The 23514-nt window shown below is 41.6% G+C and overlaps 1 protein-coding gene across 1 annotated transcript; it reads left to right on the forward strand.

Moving 5' to 3' along the window:
• Nucleotides 1-114: 114 nt before the first annotated feature.
• Nucleotides 115-22573, forward strand: EIF3B (eukaryotic translation initiation factor 3 subunit B). Its single transcript, XM_061994148.1, has 19 exons — nucleotides 115-1167; nucleotides 6302-6494; nucleotides 7842-7961; nucleotides 8053-8110; nucleotides 8726-8854; nucleotides 9765-9922; nucleotides 13276-13407; nucleotides 13506-13572; nucleotides 14888-14934; nucleotides 15711-15921; nucleotides 16496-16568; nucleotides 17051-17173; nucleotides 17505-17583; nucleotides 18329-18467; nucleotides 19122-19247; nucleotides 19566-19643; nucleotides 20118-20226; nucleotides 20751-20868; nucleotides 21998-22573. The coding sequence occupies exons 1-18, from the start codon at nucleotides 669-671 to the stop codon at nucleotides 20852-20854; spliced, it is 2445 nt and encodes an 814-aa protein (XP_061850132.1). The 5' UTR covers nucleotides 115-668; the 3' UTR covers nucleotides 20855-20868; nucleotides 21998-22573.
• Nucleotides 22574-23514: the final 941 nt, after the last annotated feature.

The raw sequence follows: 23514 nt of genomic DNA on the forward strand, positions 1-23514 counted from the left end.
CCAGCACAAATGCGCCGGTGTCGGCGCAGCAGGGAGCGCCTCCCCCACTACACGAGCTTGGTAGCGCCCGCATGGGCAGCGCAAGCCTTCGGGCGAGCGCATGATGGAAGGTTCGTAAGGGGGCGATGGGCAGGTTTCGCGTTAGTGCGCTGTCCTGTCACCTTCCGTATAGCCCTGGACAGGGAGATACGCTGAGCTACGGAAAACGCAGGAAGGTTTCACTGTACGTCAGCACTGCCAAGTGTTGCAGTGCCTCCTGCTTTCCGCGTCCCTAAAAATGGTCCGGCCGAACCCCACCTCAGTAGACTGGAAGGAGGCGCCATTTTGGGTTCAACCACAGCGAAGCACGAAATGGGGGGAGGAACCCACAACTGCTGCAGGGTGAGAAGAAGCGAAAGCCGCCGCTGGCTGAGCGAGGACTGTGCGGCGAAGCGGACTGTTGCTGCCTCTGAGCGGTGCGGGGAGAAGGCGGCAGCGGAGGGAAGTTGTGGCCAGGCAGGCAGTTCCCCCCCTCCGACCCACGGCAGTTGGTAGGCGCCGGCGCGCGAGGCTCCCTGGGCCTGGCGCACATGGCCCGGCGGTAGGAGCTTCCCCGCCCCTCCCCCGCTCCTTTTCCCGTCGCGCTCGAGCAGTGAGCGCGCGGCCGGCCCGGCCCCGCACCGACCCCCATGCAGGACACCGAGGAGAGCCCGGCGGCCGCCGCGCCGCCCGGCGTCCAGGGGCCCGGAGAGGAGCCTGAGCACACCGACGGGCCCCCGCCGCCGGTGGAGCAGCCGCAGCAGCAGGAGGAAGAGGGAGAGAAGCGAGAAGAAGAAGGCGGCCAGTCTGAGGCGCCGCCGGGACCTCCTGAACCGCCACCGCCCGCCGCGGAGGAGTCCGTCGCCGACCCCGAGCAGCCGCCGCCTCGGCAGCCCTCGCCTCAGCCGCCGTCCGGCCGCGAAAGCCCCGAGAAGGCGGAGGCCGAGGCCGAGCCGTCGAGCGGGGCCGAGCCCGAGGCCGAGCCAGCGGCCGAGGCCAAGACTGAGCCGCCGTCGGAGGCCGAGCCGTCGGCCGAGCCCAGCGCGGCGCAGGAAGATGGGGAGGCCGTGCCCGCCGTCCCGCTCGAGCCCGAGGACGAGATTTCCTTCAGCGACCCCGAGGACTTCGTGGACGACATCAGCGACGAAGGTGCGGGCCGAGCCGGCGGCGGGGAGCGGGCGGCGACGCTGCCAGAGAGGGCGGCCGGCGCCTGGGCCTGGTCAGGCCGGCCGGGAGGGAAAGGGAGGGGCCACGGGGAGGCGGGAGAGCCCCGGCGGTGGGCCCCGGCCCTGGGTGCCGCGGAACAGTGGGTGCCCGGTAGTGCCTGGTGTACGAGCGGTGCCTGGTCGCACCGTTGCGGGAGAGTGCGTCGCGAACCGGGTCCTCTGCTGGGAAACACTCCGCTTCCCTGAACCCCCCTGGGGCCGGCAGTGGACTCTTAGCCTGCGTGCCAGGGCGGTAGTGGACTGCTCGTCATGTTGACTACACATCTTCATCGTAGTGGTGTTTCTTAAATGAACGTTCTTCAGGTGTGTCCACTCACTGTATGATACTGCTTAATAGCTGTTCTTAAATGCATTAAACTTCAGGTATCGCTCTGTGGGCTGCTCTCACAATGTGGAATCATGAACTCGCGTGCTTTCTCTTTGCACTCCCTTTTTCCCCGTAGTTAAACTCAACTGTAAAACCAGAAGTTTTAAATTATTGACCTGATGCTTCTAAACTAGGTCTCATCGGTTTCTTGGGGTGTTGGTTTTTTTTTATGTGTGCATATGTGTCTCCAGAGCAAAATCCAATAGATAAATAGTGTGGGACAGTTGCTGCTCATGAAGATGTGACATAGGTACTTGGTGGCAAGAAAATAGGGGACATTTCTTTCTGACAGTTGAAAAGTCACGCTGAGGCTCTTTTAAAAGTATTGGATGTTGACCATCTTAAAGTGGTCAAGCCGTTGTGTTACTTTATAGACAATCAAGAGAATACTCGATTTTGACATACAGGAGCTAAAACCTTTTTACTATTTTGCGGATAAATATTTTTAGATAAGTCATCTCAATTCTTAAATAGAAAAAATCCTTATTTTGCCTATACTTGTTCTAGCATGTTTTGTAGGGTCTCATGTACATGTATTCTATCAAAAGTGGAAAAAGGTTTCCTAAAGCACATGATTGTAATTCAGTTGGTTATTTCCATTTGTAGTGGAATACAAATGGTGTGTGTGCCTGCTAGTGTTCCAGTTCTGTGTTGAGCTTGATAAAATGGTAGCAAAATATCTTAGATTAAGAAAGTGTTTGCTGTTCTCAAGGTAGCAGTCTGTATAGCTCTGAATTTGTACATAAAAAGCCTTTAGTAAAGCTGGCTGCAAGTATATGGTTGGATTCTTTTTGTCTAGTTAAGTGCTTGTGTGATATACTCTACATCTGAAATTATTCTGTTCATTTCTGTCTATTCAAAACCAGCATATTTTCCATCCCAGGCTGTTTTACTAAGGATGAGTTTGTTTTTTCATCTGTATGAATAATACAGTGTTAGTGTCTGAATTAGTGTTTGAAGTTTAGTCACTCTGCTGGTCTGGCTTTCCATCTGTGAATGTTAACTCCTCACTCTGATGACTCCCTACAGAGAAAGGCAGTTCCTCAGTGTCACTGAGCCAAGGCTATTCCAGTGCTCACGATAACATCACATCTTCAAGAACACCTTTGAGCTGGACCAGCTTTAGGATTGGACCATCTCAGATGCGTTACTTCTTTTTTTTTTTTTTTATAAAGAATGGTGGCAGAATAGCTGATCCAAGTTCAAGCAGGAGAGATGTGTCCCATAGCCACCCAGATGCAATGAAACTTTCTTTCAGATAATAAGTGGTCCTTAAGGTACTGCCAGCTGAAGATAGCTGCATGCCCACCCCACCCTGCTTTTGTTGTGGGTGGAGTAATAGCTGGCAAAACCAGCTTCTTACCTTTTGTTGAAGATTTCTTTGTTCACAGTTTTGAATTTAAGGTACAGGAGGGGTACAATGCAGGTATTTGTCTTTAATCTGTTACAGTTTTGGTCCAATGCTGAGTATTGCATTCTTGTGCATGACTCTAAATACACATTCCTTGGTTTGTCTGTAGACCTGCAAAGTCTTTTTTGAGAAGTGGTTATGAAAAAATGATGAATAGAGCAAAATGTTTATCCTTTTGTTGGATTTTTTTCTTTTTCCTTGTAGATTTCTGTGGAAATGTCCTTGTGGGACCTGCTCTCATTTTATATGCAGGGAGAAACTAACATATGGGATCATAGGATAAACAAGAAATGTACTTGTGATATATGATTTTTTTTTAAATTTCTTCTTCTGATTCTTACTTTTTTTGTAGGCATAGCAGACACTTCACTTTGTGTGTCCTAAATCGTAGGCAAGTGATTACCTATCCACCACTTCAGTGTATTGTCAGCTACCTGGAGAATGGCTTATTCCTGAAAGATTATCTTGAGATCATTTGTATACCAAAAAGTTAACTTGTTAAGTCATGTGTGGTGTTCTCTTCTGGATCTGTAACAGTTTGAATCAGCTTTCAACTTTGCAGCAGAAAGCTAGAGGAGTAGGGGAAGGTGGTGCAAAATAACTTCAGTAGTAATTTGCACCAATTGTAGTGTGTTAGAAAATACTGTCTATGGAGTGATTCGGTTGCATTTTTTTCCATTTCTTTGCTGTTTCTTCCAAATAGTGCTCTTTAAGTTATCATTGTCTGTGACAGTATTCATTGGGACTGGTGTCGCAGTCTTCCTGTCAGGTTTTCTGCTCATCCTTAGTGATCTGCCTGGTTTTGTGCTCTCAGAATATTTGTGATTATCTCTGGGGCTTTTGATCAACTTTTTCTGTCCTGGATTTTTTTCTTTTCCGAGTTTTCAATCTGCTGCTCCTCATTTAGGGCTTTCTTCTAACTTATTTCTTAAACATTCTCCTGCTCTTCACTAATATTTGCATTATGCACCGATCACTGACTATTTGACTTGCTGTATAGCGTAAACGTGATCTTAGCCATTTTTTAATAGTTGCTATAAACTAGTTGATAGAAATGGGAGAAGTTTCCAGGTGTAATCTAAACTGTGTGGAGTATGTAAAATGATGTAATATGGAGGTTTGTTGCTCTAACCTCTTAATCTTTCTTTAGTTGCTACCATCAATAGTGGGTTTTCAGAGTTTCTGAATCTTTGTTTTTATTGTGTAAGTTTGTATCTTTTAACTTTTTGTTTGTAGTTCCTACCTGCACAGGAGAATATCTTTTTTAATAACAAATACCACAGACAACAACGTTCTGTGAATATGACATTATCTGTGATAGCACCTGTTCACACACAAGATTTTGTGAAGCATATTGCTCCAAATCATTGAATAACCTACTGAAGCTTTAAGTTAAGAGAAGGACAAGATATTTTTTTGTTAGTTTGAAGTTCCAAGTAAGCATATCTCTTCACTGCTATAGATCCTTCCAGTGCTATTTCTGAGCAGAATAATTTCTAGAATTCCAAAACCAGCACAGTTCTGTAGAACTGTCTTCAAAATACTACACATCTAGAACCATTTTTCATTTGTTCTCATATTTGAAGTCTTTCTACATGTGCTTGGATTTTTTCCTGGTCTATGAATGCCATGTATAGTCTGACTCCTCTAGTTTTACCTCACATTCTAATTTGGAAGTATAGCACTTCAGTTCTGTCCAGTCTTGCATTTTATAGTTGTCTTTACATAAGCTTAAAACTTACTGTAGATCTGCATGTGTATTTTTCCTATTTATATGGCATATGTGTAACTGCAATTCACTTCAGCACGTTTGTCTTTTTTTGTTAGCAGAATGTTTTACTGTAGGCTGTTTAAGTACACACAACTAAAAATGTCAATAAAACAAAATAATCTGCCACTTTGATAGTTTTTTAGAATACAGTAGTGAAATGATGTCGATAAGTTGTAGGGACATGACCAATTACACACTGAAACAGTCAATGATTAGACAAGAGTTAAAGTGTATGTTTGGATGGGATTGGTAGAGATAGTGAGGGATTTTATTCCTTGAAAGGTTTAAAAATGACCTTAGGCTAAAATTTTTGAAAAGTTTGTTTGGGTATCCTTAGTTGTAGCCCTTCTATTTCAATCTGTTGAGGACTGAGTCATTGATGTAATTTTTCTGACTCTTTTTGGATCTACAGGTCAGTACATTTCTGTAGTTGGGTAGTGTTAATTTGAGAAGTGTGTTTAAATTTGTACATTACCAATGGGATTTAGTTGGTGAATACAAAATAATCTGATGGAACTGACTTGAGTTAGATATGTCTGGAACTCCACAGAATGTATGTCTAGAAGCCTACCATGTAAAAACAATGCAACAGTTTCTGAAGCTCCTAATTTTGTGTACAGCTCACGGGTGTACTTTGTTCCTTTTGACTGTTTTTATCCCAGCATGGTATGCAAGCCCCACTGCAGGGTTACAGTCCTTCCGAATGAATGTTCTTCCCTCTGTGTGGGGAAACTTCAACGATGCTTTAAGCAGGCTCTTTGCTGTAGAAAGCTTGAAGCAGACAGTGCAGGGACTGAACAAACCATCCCACCAGCAAGCACTCTCAAAACTTGTAAGATAATGTAGGAAAGGGGAATTACTCTGGCCAGAGTATGAAAAAATATTTAAATATGGCTTTAAGTATCTTGTCTTACACCTTCAGTACTGTGCTTAATTAAAGGTTTAGATGGTGTGTTCTCAAACATAATTATAGTGATGCTAAGACATGCACAGCTTCCAGTATGGCAGATAGTTTTGAATTATGCAAAAATTCGTGTAAGTTGGGAGGTACATTTTACGTTTCTTTTTATCCCAGTCCTCCAGTTACAGTTTGAGCAAGGCTTACTAGTCAGAGCTTGGGTAGTAAATCTTATAGTTTTCTGCTCTGACATTTTTGGAGACCATGTGAGCCAGTTCCAACTCTTGAAACAAGCTAATAATGCTAATTGTTGATATCCTCAGTGTAAGATATTTCATTAAGAAAGACTTCAAGAGTTGGCTGCTTGAAGTTTGTCAAGCAACTGCGTAATCCTGCCTCTTAGCCTGGAACTGCTGCTGGAGTAGTGTCTATTCACTTCAGTTATTTCCCTGTTAGAATGTTCATTCACTGCCAAGTTTCTTAAATGATTCTTGACATTTCCTGAAAGATGAAATCTTCCTGTTCTCTTTCAGTTACTACTCTTTTAGTCTTCTTTCTCCTTAACAATGTAGACTCGTGCCTTAATTTCTTGTATGGTTTTTCTTTGCAGAATTACTTGGTGATGTACTGAAGGATCGGCCGCAGGAAGCAGATGGAATTGACTCAGTAATTGTCGTCGATAATGTTCCCCAGGTTGGACCAGACCGACTTGAGAAACTGAAGAATGTCATCCACAAAATATTTTCTAAGTTTGGTAAAATAATCAATGAATTTTATCCAGAAGCAGATGGGAAGACAAAAGGGTAAGTCATGATGAATGCTACTGGAAATAAGATTGAAACATTGCTCTGACTTACACTTGATGATTTGTCTCAACACTGTGTGGCCAACTTTTACGGTGACCTCATAGTTCTACCTTGGTCTGTACAATCCTGACATCTGGTCTCAGTGACAAACCTAAGTTCCTTAAGAGAGCTGAGAAGCCTAATAGCTCATTATGCTACAGTGGGAAGGGAGAATTAATTACGGAAACAATTCAGTGATGTTTTGTAAGACAAATTTCTGTGCAGTACAAAATTAGATTTTCTTGTTAATTTTCTGTCATGGCTAATAAATACGTTAAAGGTCCATTTTAGTTAAAAAGTTAGCGGATGTGCTGGTTATTGCAAAATGATCTGTCAGTATTCTGTGTTTGCCAGTGCTTATGCTTACATTTGTGACTAGAGCTTCCTGCAGGTCAGTGAGCCTTTCCCAGTACCCTTTTCTCCTTCACCAATTTCTGATCCTTGTTTCTGTTGAATTGTAGCATTTGAAATGGAGGAGAAAATGAATCAGAAATTATCAAGCCCAAAGAGAGAGTGCCAGGGAAAGGAAGTTTTAGGAAGGAAAAACTAGGTAAAAAGCAATATGATAAATAAAAAGTTTTGCTGTGGCTTGTTACCGTGGTTGGAGTACCACGAATTCCTGTCTTTGGGAGGAATCCATAGTTTAGAAAGCATTAAAAAAGTGGATTTTCTGGAGTAGAGGGTTGTTTCTCTAAGTGATCTAAATCACTCATCCATGGCAGTTGGTTCTGTAAGGGCAGCGTGAGAAGCATGAGAAAATGATTCTCACTCCATGCTCGTGCCTCTTTGAGACAGTGTCTGACAGTCTTCAGGATACTGTCTTATTTTAAGTCTACTGGAGTACAAGCTTGATTGTATCAGTGGCAAGAAAGAAGCTGAATGGTATTCAATGTAAATGAAAGACAAGAGTGATGCTTTGAGGTGCCTAGGACAGAAATACCTACAATTTCTAAATGTGATCTGTCATTCAGCTGGAGAGAGCTGCATACTTAACGTGCCTGTTACTGGGTGTCATTGTTGTTCCCTGTTGCATCAAACTTGGATTCATCACTTGGTGTAGAACATTTACAGAAAGGTTACCAGTTTAGTTCAGGACAAGCCAGTACAATTAAAAAGTGAATCTAATAGACATTAATTGATTTTGTCCTTAACCAGTTAGGGATAAGACAAGAAGTTTAGTAGATACTCTCTACCAAATTGTTAGTTGATCTGCATTGTTTCTTTTTCAAATTTAATTTATTTTTATTATTCTGATGAGCTTGTTAGTAGTCAATGATGGCTTCCTACTTTTGTCTTTCCATGTAGGTACATCTTTCTGGAGTACATGTCTCCATCTCATGCAGTGGATGCGGTGAAGAATGCAGATGGATACAAATTGGATAAACAACACACTTTCAGAGTCAACCTTTTCACAGACTTTGATAAGTGAGTGCAAGTGTTGTGTGTATCTGTAAATTTGGGGGATTCTAATCAAGAGTGCCTGCACTGGGTGTAACCAATTAAATTGCTCTTTCAGGTACATGACAATCAGTGATGAATGGGAAATCCCTGAGAAACAACCATTTAAGGATTTGGTAAGGATGTTTTTGAAAATTGGAAAGAATATTCAGCATAAGATTAAATGATTACTGTATTGCTGCAGTGCTCATATGAAAATAGAAATGATGTGTTAATAGTACTGTGCTGTTACAAAGAGCAGTCATGATCATGTACTCCTCTTCATTCTCACTGTTAAAAAGTGACAGGAAGAACTTAGTGGTCTCACATAAGTACTCTTAAGTCATTTAAAAATATAATTTTGAAAGCATCCCTTCTATTTTTAAATGTTAGAGACAAACTCCTGTGTTGGTTACCACTAGTTTTTTATGAAGTCCTCTGGAGGAGGGGATATATATTTTATTTTTAATAAAAAACAGAAAAAAATGCTTAAGTTATTTTAGGCAAGAAGTGTGAAACATCATCAAACCACCTTGGAAGTCCACCTTTTTTATGACCTGTTCTCTTAGCCTTCAGTAGGCAGTAGTTTGAATTATTTAATTTCACTTTTACCATTGCAATCAAGTTTTAAGACTCCAAAGTTGCATGCTCTGTGTAAGACCAACTTCCACATTTGGACATTCATTTGGGGGATTTGTCATCCTAACTTGTGACTCACTAATAATCTTTTTGCTTTGTGTTTTTTTTCTTAGGGTAATCTCCGATACTGGTTGGAAGATCCTGATTGTAGGGATCAGTACAGTGTGATCTTTGAGTCGGGAGACCGGACCTCCATTTTTTGGAATGATATCAAGGAACCTGTTCAAATTGAGGACAGAGCAGTGAGTGTCCTGGGAGTGCTGTACATTGCACGTACACTGTCAGTCTCGCTTATTTTAAAAAGATACTTTTTTCCTCCCATTACTGAAATACTTTTGTCTTCCTTTTGAAGAGGAATGAAGAAATTCCATCCTTCATTAGCTGCTTAGGTGAAACATGTGGAGTTAACTTGTTTGTGGTGTTAGATTTGTTTGTTTTTTTTTTTTTTTTAAACTGGTCCATCATGTATATTAGTTTGTTTCGTCTGTATATTACAGGTGATTCAGAAAGACCTCAAAATGCAAAGTCAGAGTTCAAGGAGTACTATTTCTTAGAGCTGAGTATGTGCACAAGTATCCTGCTTCTGATCATTTCTTTTTTTGCTGACCACAAAGGTGCTAAAGAGGAATAACTGGTTTGGTAATAGCATATAAAGGGGAGAGTTAGTGTGCCTGTCTGCTGCAGGCAGTTGACTGGCCTGAGAACTGTTGTTACCTAGAAACATTTTCATTAATAATCACTGTGTGTTACAGTGAGTGTCTCTGAGATGATGAGTAGTTTTGCCTATCATAGTCTGTATTGCTGAAGCCTCACTATCTTAGGTATATTGTTGTTAAGAAATTTAAATACTTAAACTTACTTCTGAGAACAGTATGTTCTCACCAGGGCTGAAAGACAACAAGGAAACCCAAGTCTGTTAGGTGGGTTTAATTGTTACTGTACAAAGATTATCATTGTACTAGGAAAGTGATATATTTTTTTTTGGTTATCAGCAGTTGAAAATACCTCAACTGCCAGTTTTCAACCCGAAAATCTCCAAAACTAGTCCACAGTATCACTAATCCGAAAAAAGTCTTTACTTAGTAAATGGAGTTGCAAAATGTAGTGCTACAAGCCACGTGTTCATTGTTCCCACTTTTTTTTTTAATCCAGAGATGGACAGAGACCTACGTACGCTGGTCCCCCAAGGGAACCTACTTGGCAACGTTCCATCAGAGAGGCATTGCACTTTGGGGTGGAGAGAAGTTCAAGCAGATTCAAAGGTTTAGTCACCAGGGAGTGCAGCTTATTGACTTTTCACCCTGTGAAAGGTATGTGCTATCGCTTTGTTTTGGGATAAGTGATTATAAGCATGAAGCACACATGTTCTAGCTGCTGTGCCTTTAAATTTCATGTGGTTGAGGTCTTTGATTTTGCCTTATGTTTGAAATTACTGCTTTTCATGCATAAATCTTGAGATGGGTCAAGCAGAGTTTCCTCTCTCTTCTTTTACTTCAGGAAAGACTATTAACATAATCTGTAATATTTGGTGTACAGAACCGAGCTGACAAGTTTCCTCAAAGATGATGATGTCATAGAATCACAGAATGGTAGGGGTTGGAAGGGACCTTTAGAGATCATCTAGTCCAACCCCCCTGCAGAAGCAGGTTCACCTAGATCAGGTCGTATAGGGACATGTCCAGGTGGGTCTTGAAGACCTCCAAGGAAGCAGACTCCACAACCCCTCTGGGCAGCCTGTGCCAGGGCTCCCTCACCTGAACAGTGAAATAGTTTTTTCTTACGTTTAAGTGGAACTTTCTGTGTTCCAGCTTCATCCCATTACCCCTTGTCCTGTTACTATCTACTATAGAAAAGAGGGATGTCCCAACCTCCTGACACCCACTCTTTAGATATTTATAAATGTTAATAAGATCTCCCCTCAATGTCCTCTTCTCCAGACTAAACAGCCCCAGTTCCCGCAGCCTTTCCTCGTATGAAAGATGTTCCATTCCCCTGATCATCTTGGTGGCCCTGCGCTGGACTCTCTCCAGCACTTCCCTGTCCCTCTTGAGCTGAGGAGCCCAGAACTGGACACAGGACTCCAGATGAGGCCTCACCAGGGCAGAGTAGAGGGGGAGAAGAACCTCCCTCGACCTGCTGACCACACTCTTCTTGATGCATCCCAGGATGCCATTGACCTTCTTGGCCATGAGGGCACATTGCTGGCTCATATTTAGTTTATTACAAATCAGGACTCCCAGGTCTCTCTCTGCAGAGCTCCGTTTCAGCATTTCAACCCCCAGCCTGTGCTGGTACATAGGGTTGTTCCTTCCCAGATGCAGGACTCTGCACTTGTCCTTGTTGAACCTCTTGAGGTTCCTCTCTGCCCAGCTCTCAAGTCGGTTGAGATCCCGCTGAATGGCAGCACAGCCTTCTGGGGAATCGGCCAGTCCTCCCAGTTTGGTGTCATCAGCCAACTTGCTGAGGGTACACTCTGTCCCCTCATCCAGGTTGTTGATGAAGATATTGAACAAGACTGGCCCCAGAATTGATCCCTGTGGAACTCCACTGGCCACAGGCCTCCAACTCGACTCTGTACCATTGATCACCACCCTCTGGGCTCTGTCATTCAGCCAGCATGTCCCAAGAGAGAAGACCACATTTTTTTTCCTCTTGAGTTGGATGGGACGCCTGTAGTGTTAGATTTCTCGTTCTCTGAAAAGTTACCAGTTGAGTAGCTGTCATGGTTTGGCCCAACTAGCACAGCAGCACCATGACAGTCTCTCACTTGGTGCCCCCGTTCACCCCCACCCTCGTTAGGATGGCAGAGGCCCCAGCGAAATGGGAGTAAAAAGATAAGCAAGGTTGTTGTGGATTGAGACAAGGGCAGGGAGGGCTCGCTGCCAATTATGCTTCTGGGCAAAACAGACTCCAGTACTCGACTTACAGAGGAAAGTAGGAAAGTTTATTCTATAAGAAACAGAAAGGAATAAAAGCAAAAAGGGAGTAGGATGATGAGAAAATTACAACAAGCACTTTTAAGATCTCCCTCCCTCATCCCTCCTTTGTTCCCAGGCCCAGCTCACTGCTCCCGATATCTCTACCTCCTTCCCCTTCAACAGCTTGGGGGGTGGCAGGGAAGGGAGGACGTGGTCAGTCTCTCACAGATGGGCTCTGCCACTTCTCTCTTCTCAGATGACTCCTGGCATTCTTCCCCTGCTCTGATATGGGGTTCCTCCCCCGGGACACAGCCCTTAACGAACTTCTCTGGTGTGGGTTGTTCCCAACAGCTGCGGCTTCTGCCGATACAGGTTCCCTCACACGGGACACAGTCCTTGGTGAATATCTCTGGTGTGGGTTCTTCGCAACGCTTGCAGTTTCTACACAGAGAGGGTCCCTCCCTCGGGACAAGGCCTCTTCTGGGCATAAGTTTAATGAGCTGCTTTGTCATGGGTTCCTCCCCAGTTACAGCTTCTGTGAATATTAGTTCTCTCCCTCAGGACACAGCCTCTTCCAGCCATAGTTTTAATGAAGAAAATCACTGACCCTGGCTCGGGATTTGTAGTAAAGTGATTGGTCCCTCCCACGGGACATGGCCTCCTCTGGCCATAGTCACTGTCCCTGGCACAGAGCCTTTAATGAAGTGAATCTCTACCCCGGCTTGGGGTTCTTAGCAGAATGAGTTGCTGCCCCTGATACAGGGTCATTATCAAAATGAGTCTCTACCACTGATGTGGGGTCTTTAAAGAAATGAAAATAAATCTCAGCCTCACCAATCCTCTCTGTAGAATGCAGGGGAGTCTCTGCTATAGCACACCTCTCTTTCATCACTGACCTTGGAGTCCGCATGGTTGTTTCTTCCTACTCCTTGCACCACCACCAGCTGGAAAAGAAGGGACAGAAGAAGGAAGAAACAGGAAGAAGAAGGAGGAAGAAGCCTCCTCTTCTGACTTCTTAAAAAGTGATCATGGAGGCGTCTAGTTGGCTCAGCCCCAGAAATGGGTCTGGCTCAGAGCTGGGGAAAGTTTCAAGCAACTACTTACAGGAGCCATCTTAACAGCCCCTTCCCCCTTACCAGAAACAGCTGTCATGTCAAATCATGACAGTAGCATCCTCCAAATCTGTAGTACTGAAATGAATTCCTTAGGCTTCTTTCAATGTTAAAGAGCTCTTTAGGGAAAGTTTAAAATACTCTCAGAACTGAGATGCTTATTTTTATTGCTAATTTTTGAGTAATAGATTTGGAAGCAATTAAGTTTTATGTTTGATTGTATTAAGAAGAGATTATTTATCTTGAAATGGAGATGTCTAGCGTACCTATAGTTCAGGTTAGCTAAGGTCAATGGTTTTATATTTGGTTTAAAACTAATGATATTCTTGTGGCAAAACTGTGTAGAAGCTAATGATGTATTTGATAAGTTCCTCTTTTGTAACATTAATATGGGAAGACTTACACATAAATCTAGAGTATGTTCAGCCAGAAGGATGCCACAGAAGTAATGTCTTGTGAGCTTTCTCCCCCTTTATCATACTGTTCTTACTTTTTCCTACTGACTAAAAAGTCCTGTTAGAGACACTGCTGTTTAAAAGTGCATTGTATTTAAATATTGTTTGGATGAAAGCCTGCTTGTGCTGGCATTCTAGATGAAGATTTCAATAGTGAAATTGATTCTTTCTTTTATAGGTATTTAGTGACCTTCAGCCCTTTGATGGACACACAAGATGACCCTCAGGCTATTATCATCTGGGATATTCTAACTGGGCAAAAGAAGCGAGGATTCCACTGTGAAAACTCAGCTCACTGGCCTATTTTTAAGTAGGTTGAGAAACAATTAGAGTAGAAAGAAATAATCTTGGACTTCATTTAATAGGAACTGTCTTTTAATCCAATATTATCTTTTTTCATTTGGTTAGATGGAGTCATGATGGTAAATTCTTTGCTCGAATGACTTCAGATACCCTCAGCATCTATGAAACACCTGTAAGTTCTTGCTTTTTTTGCATAACACTCATTGCCTTTTGATGTCAGCCTGTCCCATGGTATCTGTTTTAAAAGATACACTCTAGAGCTGGGCTTTAAAGGGAGGAAATCTGTTTGCTCTTGGTTTTTCACACAGAAAAAAAAAAGACTTTATTGAACCCTGACAGTAAATTTCACACAACACTTTTGGAAGGACTAGACAACTCAATATCCTACTTAAAAGAGTCAATAGGATCAAGGTTATATGTTGCCTCCCAGCTCTCAGTAGGATGTGAGTGATAAAGTGCCCAAAGTGCTCTATAAATTGCAGCCTAATTGAGTCTGTTTTGCTTTATAATTCAGGCTGCTGTACTCATTAATTCTGTGCAGCAATTTTTATTTTCCTTGAAATTGTGGTATATATCTGTTCATAATAAAAAATAGGAACACAAGATCTCTGAGCAGAGAGGAACCTCATGAGGTTCAACAAGGACAAGTACAGAGTCCTACACCTCAGGAGAAACAACCCCATGCACAGGTACAGGCTGGGGATTGACCTGCTGGAGAGCAGCTCTGCAGAGAGAAACCTAGGAGTCCTGGCTAACAATAAACTAAATGTGAGCCGGCAATGTGCCCTTGTGGCCAAGAAAGCCAGTGGCATTCTGGGATGTATTATGAACAATGTGACCAGCAGGTTGGGGAAGGTTCTTCTTCCCCTCTACTCTGCCCTGATGAGGCCTCATCTGGAGTACTGTGTCCAGTTCTGGGCCCCTCAGCTCAAGAGGGACAGAGAACTTCTGGAGAGAGTCCAGCACAGGGCCACCAAGATGATCAGGGGACTGGAACATCATTATGAGGAAAGGCTGCGGGATATGGGGCTGTTTAGCCTGGAAAAGAGAGTGTGGGAGGATCTCATTAATCCTTACAAGTATTTAAAAAGTTCATGTCAGGAGGATGGGGAAACACTTTTTTTTGTAGTGTCCAGTGATAGGACTAGGGATAGTGGACAAAAGCTGGGACACAAAAGATTCTACCTAAGCAAAATCTTCTTTACTGTAAGGGTGAGTGAGTCCTGGCACAGGCTGCCCAGGGAGAGTGTGAGCTCTCCTCTCGAGGTTTTCAAAGCTCACCTGGACACATTCCTGAGTGACCTGATCTGGGTGGCCCTGCTTGAGCAGGGGGGTTGGACTAGATGATCTCTAAAGATCCCTTCCAACCCCTACCATTCTATGAAAACTACACACCATTTTCTTGTTTATGTGCTCTGATAATAAGAGTAGAAGGTGCGTGTATAAGAATGTTATGAACTTCAATCTTCACACCTTTCTCTTTTTAGTCTATGGGTCTGTTGGACAAAAAAAGTTTGAAGATCAATGGGATAAGGTAAGTGTGTTCCTTTGTTAAGATAAATGCTCTTAGTCAGTTGGAGTCTGGGGCTTTTTATGGTGAGAGGAATCTGTAGACTGTTGACTAGAGCAAATGGCATTGTATGCTAAATTAGTGAAATTAGACAAACTGACAAAAAATAATGGAAATTTCTCCATTTCTTGATGTCCACAGTTGACAGCTTGTATGCTTCAAAAGGCTCTTTCTGGTACTGTGTAATCTAGGGTCTACTTTGGGAGTCCTGTTGCTTGTGTAGAAAAATCCCATGGAACCAGGATATAGTCTGTTAGGGAATATCTCCCTAACAAGATATATGTGCTGGCTAAAAACAACATAGCACATACTGCTTGTTGGCAAGGAATGGGTTGAGTTTTGTGTGTGTCTGCACAGTAGACACTTGCCTCCTGTGAGATCTTTTTTGAGATACCTCTCTACAGAGCAACAAGAAAATTAAGTGTTGTCACGTGCAAGAAGATGATCTCTAGTGTAACTTAGTTTTTCTTTCGCCTTGGTTTAGTCCTCCTGTTTCTTAGGTCTTTGTCAATTGTACTGGGTGTAACCTCAACTCTAGTGAACTAACAATGTAACATTGGTCACTCAGCAAGTTTAAATAACAGTTTAAAAATCTGTTTTGCTGTGATATCTGTTATTAAACTGTCTTCAGTTGCTTGTCTGTATCTGTCTTTGGTACAGTGATGAAAATGGTTTCTGCTTATAGTATCTCTAAATAAAAGTTAAAATGCCATTTTAAACTGGTTTTTTTTTTCCTGTAGAGACTTCTCATGGTCTCCAGGTGGTAACATAATTGCTTTCTGGGTACCTGAGGACAAAGACATCCCTGCAAGAGTGACTTTGATGCAGCTGCCTTCTAGACAAGAAATTCGTGTGCGGAATTTGTTCAATGTTGTAGATTGTAAACTACACTGGCAGAAGAACGGGGATTACCTGTGTGTGAAGGTAGACAGGACTCCCAAAGGCACACAGGTATGGAGATTCTGGTTATATTAATAAGACTTGACTCTATTTTCTGACATCATATTTTCTGACATCTCATTTTCTTAGTACTGCCTTCTAAGATAGTGTAAATTATATGTCAGAACTATTTTTTTTATTTCTCTGTTGAAATCTGAGACGTGTGAAGAGCGAAATCTGAGATGTTTGCATCTAAGTTTTTCCTTTGACTTTAAAGGTGTTTTGGACTTGGATGAGAGCTATATGCCTCACCTCTTTTCCTATCCACAGTTGTTGAACAATTCATAGATCATGCTGCACAATAGACCACGTTTACCTGTCTTAATTACATTTTGTAACAGCCTGAAAAAAACCCCCAGATGTTTTTGTACAATTCAGTAGTTATTTATCAGAATGGAAAAACTTGGGAAGATTGAGTAATGAGGTATAATGTATTTATCTGCTCTCATTAAAGAATCAAATCTTGCCTCTGTCTCATGCTGTGTCCTGACAGGCTAATTGTGTACTTGTCTTTCTGTCCCTTGCAGTAAAATGATTTGCTCTGCTGCTTCTGTGCTGGGTAATGGGCTAATCTTTGCCTTTACAGGGAGTAGTGACCAACTTTGAAATATTCCGAATGAGGGAGAAACAGGTGCCAGTGGATGTGGTGGAAATGAAAGGTAATGCCAAGTATCTCCTTACTCTTCATCTTTACCTTTTTTTGAGCAGGCACTGTGTGTTTCTTAAATCTTGTCAGCATGTGACATAGTTAGCAAGTTCACTGTTCTGACAGGAGCTACAATATTCATGTTGTAGGGCATCACGTGTAAAAATGAGAACTCAGAAATTTCGTTGTTCTTCATGATTGTGACTGACTTGGAAAAAATGACAAAACTGAAAATCTATTACAGTTAAAGATGATTGGGCCGATCATATGAGTGTATCTTGCACAAGATGTGACCTTTTGGAGCTATTTGAAACACTTCTCCTAACTCTCTGCATTAGACTTATCAACCTTGTTTCAAAAGATAGTCTATACAGCAAAGTCTGTTAACTGATGGGGTCCCTCTCTTCAAAGTCTTGATTTTTTTTGGTAACTGTATGAAAACAAGGCTTTGTATTATCTGTTGATAGAGTTTTGACTCCTTTTTGTGTGTTACAGAAAGCATCATAGCCTTTGCGTGGGAGCCAAATGGAAGCAAGTTTGCTGTGTTACACGGAGAAACTCCACGAATTTCAGTTTCCTTTTACCATGTTAAAAACAATGGGAAAATAGAACTCATAAGTAAGTGACTGACAAACAAGTGAAAAGTGCAAATACTAGGCATTCTGCATGGTAACAGATGCAGTAAACTCAAATTGTGGCTGTATGTGGTGGATAGTATGACTGTAGTTGCTGTGCCTGACATTGTATTCTAGAAATCCTCCTGGTGACAGCTGAAAAGTTTTCACTTAGAATTAATCCATGGTCTGGGAATAAAAGGCCTACAAGCCAGAATAATTTTGTGGCCTTGGGAAGTTCATGTGAAGTGATAGCACAGACATGAGGAATGGATTGACTGCTTGAGTTGATGACATTAGATTGGGATTGTCTTAATTGCCTTGTTTCATTCCAGAAACATTTGACAAACAGCAGGCAAACACGATATTCTGGAGTCCTCAAGGGCAGTTTGTAGTTTTGGCTGGCCTCAGAAGGTGAGTATTTCAGAGGTACATCAACACCACCTTGATTTTAAGGAGCAGAAAGACTGGAATATATCATGAAGATGTTTGATATTTTCATGAACAATATATTTTTTTCCATTACTGTATAATCCTGATCCAGCTTTGCAAGGGAAAAGAGATGCAATTTCATAATGTACCTTAGTCCTTTGTTACTTTTGCTTGCTATTTTTGCCCTGTCAAATGAAGAATGCATTCAACAGAAAGTAGATATTTAGAAACATTTTTCAGCTGTTTAAGTTAAATGGTAACACAGCTAATCCAGTTGGCACTGTGCACATGACTCTTACAATACACTTATTGTCATAGCCTTGTGCCTCCTCGTGGGCAATAGCTCTTAATGACAAAGCTGTTCTGTAAAAGAGATACAAAGAAAGTTTCATGTTAAAACAAGTGAGAATGATTTGTGTTAACCAGTTGAGTAGTGTTTTCCTTTACGTGCTTCCATACAAGTGCTACTGTTCATCTTAGAAATCTTTTCCTTCTTTAATCTTCACTGCTTCAGGATGTCTAAGCATATGTTAGATTTTGGCTATAATTTGCCCATAGTATGTTTTAAGAACAGAAATGAGTTAAGGGTCACTGACTATACAAACAAAAGTGTCATTCTTACTTGGATTGTTGTCTGTAGGAGTTGTAAAGATGCAACCTATGAAATGCTCCTAAAACCACGGTTAATACAAGCATATAAAACAATCTGTTGTTTATCTTTTTTCAGCATGAATGGTGCCTTAGCATTTGTTGATACATCTGACTGCACCATGATGAATATTGCTGAACACTATACAGCTTCGGATGTGGAATGGGATCCTACAGGCAGATACATTGTGACTTCTGTGTCTTGGTGGAGCCACAAGGTACTAATTTGGGGTTTTTTACCTCTTTCTCTTCCAGAGGTATTGGAAATGGCTGTTGGTTAGAAAGAAAAAACATGTACCTGTCACTGTTGGTGTGCCTTCAAACCTTCACCGTAGTTTTATATGTTAGTTTCTGAACATGTTAGTTTATATGTTAGTTTCTGAACATGAGTACTTATTTGGGCCATTAGCTTCCCTAGTTGTCCAAAATAATTTCTCATGAGGTTCATGAGTCTAAACTGTGTGTCCTTTTTCTGAATCTTCATTGTATCTTCAGCAATGTGAAACTTGATCTCCTTGTGGTTCACCCAGAATGGCAGCATTTATTGAACCTGTCATTGCTTTTGTATGGTTCCAGCCACTGCACCGTAATCTTCTCCTCTACAGTTATACAATCTGAGACTTAGTATGGTAGAAGGGCTGGCTTAGTTTCAAACTGTGATCCTTTAGAAGATAATTTCTTGCAAAGCTTCAGTGGAACAAATACTTTACTGAAGAATTTGACATGCAAAGAGGGCACTAACTAAACGAGCACTCTGGTTCTGTTGACTAATGGTGGTGATTTTATAAAAAAAGATGCTTAAGACATGGAGTGAGGGCTACAGTGTTTGGGTTATAGCTTATCTTGACTGAGATGATGTACAACTCTTCCAGGTGGACAATGCATATTGGTTATGGACCTTCCAAGGCCGTCTACTTCAGAAGAACAATAAAGACAGATTCTGTCAGCTTCTCTGGAGACCACGACCAGCCACCTTGCTCAGTGAGGATCAGATAAAGGTAGTATTAACTGTTCTTTAAGCTCAAAATAGAAATGGCTATCAGTTGTTGGAGTGAGTTACAGTGAAAGGGTATAAATAAGTAACAAAATTGATTTTACCTGTCCAGACTTCATTAATTGCCTGTATACAGAAGCATTTACATGATCTCTTGGCCAGGAACAAAAAAAAAAATATAGGGAAGGGAAATAACCTGGAAGAGAGATGTCTTTTAAAAATGTATAGTCTGCTTAGGCCAACTGGAGGAATTCTTACAGAATATGCTACTGATGACTGCTAGTCTAATATCCTAGCTGAAATAAAATTCCTTGTTTTACAGCAAATTAAGAAGGACCTGAAGAAATACTCCAAGATATTTGAGCAGAAGGATCGCCTGAGCCAGTCCAAAGCTTCAAAGGCAAGGCACTCCTAGAATATAAAAATGTAGACAAAACTCTTGTAACTTGTCCTTAGTTAATTTGTAATGGTGATGTGGAAGTTCAATTTCTTTTATAGCAAACATCTGTGTTCGTTTGAATCCAGGTGATTAGAGTTAGTTCCGATAGGTAGTTCAGGCAGATGCTACTCAACTGTGAGGTTAAACAGTAAAGAATCTGGAGAGGCACTGGTATTACTTCATTAAACAAAGGTGGTAAAATTTTTGGGAGTTCTTAGTGATTTGTTGCATTAGCCTGTCTTTATATTAAAAAACCACAATCCTTCACCAAAATAGCTTTTCTGTTGCATACAAGAAAGGTGTTTTGTCTTTTAACTCAGTAGCAAGTATGTTCATGAGGAAAAAAAAAGTTGTACTTGCTAACACAAGTGCCACACATGGCATGTGGACTGGATTTAGTTGGGGAGGCTGAAGTACCTTTTCCTGCCTCCGTAGGAGCTGGTGGAAAGGAGACGTACGATGATGGAAGAGTTCAGAAAGTACCGCAAGATGGCACAAGAGCTGTACATGGAGCAGAGGAACGAGCGCTTAGAGCTTCGAGGAGGTGAGGAACACTCACACATACTGGACTTGCTACCAGAGAACAGCTGCTTCTTACCAAGCAGCTACTCTGTTGTGGGGATTCATCTGCTGCTTCTCTTCCTCTGTTTTCTGACAGAGCCAGTCCCTTGTTCTCTGAAGGTTGTTTATACTTTTCATCCTGAATCACAACAGGATTTTTTTATTTTCAAATGAGAGAAAGCTCAAATATTGTTGGCTCACAGATTTTGGTATCTGTATTCCACTTCTCCTCTTTATACTTTAAGGCAAGCATTGGCTTGACCTTGGGATAAAACTGGAGAGACTTGAGTGTTGCACTGAACAAGAAAATCCCCAAGAGCCCTATAATGGGAGACAGTAATCCCTTGCTTGTCACTTAGTGAATTTAGCATGTAGTTGTTACAATTTTAAAGCACCAAATACCTCTTATTTTGCTGTTGTTTTAAGGACTGTTTCTGCCAAGAGCATCAAATCTTTCCATTGCTACCTTTTTTGATGCATCCATTGTTGATGTTTTCTCTGTTCCAGGTGTAGACACAGATGAGCTGGACAGCAATGTCGATGACTGGGAGGAGGAGACTGTTGAATTTTTTATCAATGAAGAAATTATTACCCTTGCAGAACCAGAGTAATTAATAAAACTGTGGTAAGATTAAAGAGATTTTTTTTCTTGTCAGCTATTGCAATAGATTCAATTATTTGCTTGAGAAAGTAGGTCTGTTTGTTACATGAGTGAAGGTTCTCTGAGTGGGTTTGTGTTTTCCTTGTGGCTGTAGAGGGGACAAATGCTTTTTCTAAAAGTAATTGCAGATTATCAAATTCATGAGTTGTACTGAGCACTCTGCTCTGTCTTACCAGAGTGATCAAACCTGCAGCAGTGTCAGGGTCAACTTCTAAACACAGTGTCTTGCAGACTCTGTAAGTGCTGTCAGTAGGAGACATTGTAGTTAGTATGAGAGAGAAATTTTGCCTTTTGGAAGAATTCCTTCTTGGTTCAATACTCAACAAGTTAAATACTGTACTAAAGATTATACAGCAAGCTGACTGTGAGTTGATAAAATTTTGAGTAGGTGTTTAAATATCCATGTGGATATTTGAACTCTGTGGTCATTTCCTAGAAATGCCGGGTAGAATTCAGGTAGCAGCAGATTCCTGTGTACTGGCTGTCACTGCTTGTTGGTGACATCTTTAATCCAGTGCTTTTCCCAGATTCTTTTTGTGAATTCATGTTATATATTTGGATGTTGAAAATACAGGCTACTTCCAGCCTCTCTTGTGGGAAAAGTCCTTTGGAGCGCTTGACATTGTTGTATTGGGGAGGAAAAAGGTATTTCGATACTGAAGGCACTCACATAGGACTTAACCTGGAATGGGTTCCTTCTCTGTCATGTTTAGGACTTCCTTTAAGGAAGGGAAGGGGAGACTGGAAATATGCCTTCTGTAGCTGTAAGTCACCCTATGGCTCTTTAGCCTTCATATAGCTAAGGGATTTGAGTAAAATATAAGCAGTATACCTTTTGGACATGTAGCAAATTAATAGCCTTGATATCTTTGAATATGGACCTCGCTTATCTGTATCCCATGCATGGAAGATCCTTCTATGGAAAAAAGGAGAGAACCAGCTTTTAGTGTATGGATTTAAACAAACAGCAGTTAAAGAACAGATGAAACACACACACAAGCTTATGTAGCCTCTCAGCAGCTGGCATCTGTGGTGAGGTTGAGGTGTTGGTATAAAAGCACAGTGACTAACCTCTTTTTTCCTTTTCCTGCAGCACCACCATATCTTGTGCTGAAAAGAAGTTTGTTCGTTTTCAGAAGAGCCTACATCAACTTTGGAATTTTTAATCCATATTCTTCTACTCTGGAAGGGTTGGATGCACCAGATTGTCTCCATTCTGACACATTGTAGTGCCTTTAAGCCTCGCTGCCTCCTGCAGCGAGAGACAGGAAAGGCGCTGCTTTTAAATTTGTATTCTCTTTTGGTTTTTTTTTTTAGGATTTGATTTCTTTTTTCCTTGTTAAATCCACTGCTACCAGTATTTACTCCTGACTCCTGTGTGGTACTTACCAACTGGCAGTTCCTGGCTGTTGCCAGTGAGGTGAGATTCATCAGTGCACCTCTTACACACACGCACGATGTCTCTGTTTCAGGACTCTTTCTGTGTCCCGAGTGCATGGACAGATGTTCATTTTGATTGGGGAAAAGTCAACAGAACCATTTTTCGTATGATGTGTTTTAGTGTGCTGAAGCAGCACTACAGTGGGCTATATCCTCCTCCTTTCAGATTGTGAAAGGACATCTCCCTGAAAGAGCTGAATATGGAAATAAAAGCAGACCTATACTAAAACCAGGCTGGCTTCGTGTTGTTTGTAGGGAATCTTTCTCTGAATGATCAAAATCAAACATACCTACAGTAATAAGAGTGTTTGCTGTATTGACTATATGGTTCTTCTGGGCTTTTTAATCTCAGTTCCTCATGGCCATTTTGGTTTTTGTGTTGTGGTTTGGTTTGTTTTTACAGTGATGGTGTGTCTCTAGTCTGGAAAATTGACCTGCTCACTACAGTGAGGTAACTAGAAAATGAGTGAATTTCTTAAACCATGTGCAAAAACTGATCATAGCCTCAGGAATTACTGGATTAATCCAAGTCTTGTGAATGTTGCAATGTATACACATGCCTTAAGCTCCCTCTCACAGTACCTGGTTTCATGTCCTCCATGCTCAGAGGATAAAAGTGCAGTTAAAGCTGATGAAGCAGCTTCTTCATATTTGAGTAGAAATTCTTTACCAGGTATTGTCAGAGCAATGAGAGAGACTGGCCTGCTGATTGCCCTTCAGTGGGCAGAGGAGAATGAGGATGTTCCTGTCTCTTTTCCTGTACTGGCTAGTAAAATTGCTCTTGTGAGCCCTATTGACTGGCTCTTTTTGAACCCTGAGCTCACTTATGTAGCTTACATGTCCTGAAGTGTAACTTACAGATCTGAAGTCGAAATCAGAAAGTACCCTTTGAGTAAAGTGTAGCCCCAGTCATCTGGGGGCAGCCAAGGGACAATGATCTGTTTAGCACTTGCTTTTCTTTGTTCTTGGGTGAACTTGCTGTGATAGCAAATACAAAAACCCATTCAATTAACTCCCATAGTGTCTTCTCCAGGAAGATTCTTAGAAGTAATTGTTACATAATGATGGTATTGACTTAGTTTCAATAGTTCACTCAAACCAGCAAGTGTGTTATTCCAGAAGTGTGTATTGCTTTCTAGTTTTCTGCATTCGTTCATTCATAGTCTATAT

This window comes from Colius striatus, chromosome 3 (genome assembly GCF_028858725.1).
Source record: "Colius striatus isolate bColStr4 chromosome 3, bColStr4.1.hap1, whole genome shotgun sequence".
In the NCBI taxonomy this organism is placed as follows: domain Eukaryota; kingdom Metazoa; phylum Chordata; class Aves; order Coliiformes; family Coliidae; genus Colius; species Colius striatus.

Excerpts from the sequence above, each read along its gene's own strand:
- EIF3B (XM_061994148.1), top strand. The coding sequence starts at position 669 with ATGCAGGACACCGAGGAGAGCCCGGCGGCCGCCGCGCCGCCCGGCGTC. Across the intron at positions 19,248-19,565 it reads TCAGTGAGGATCAGATAAAG|CAAATTAAGAAGGACCTGAA; the intron begins GTAGTATTAACT and ends CTTGTTTTACAG. Across the intron at positions 20,227-20,750 it reads GCGCTTAGAGCTTCGAGGAG|GTGTAGACACAGATGAGCTG; the intron begins GTGAGGAACACT and ends TCTCTGTTCCAG.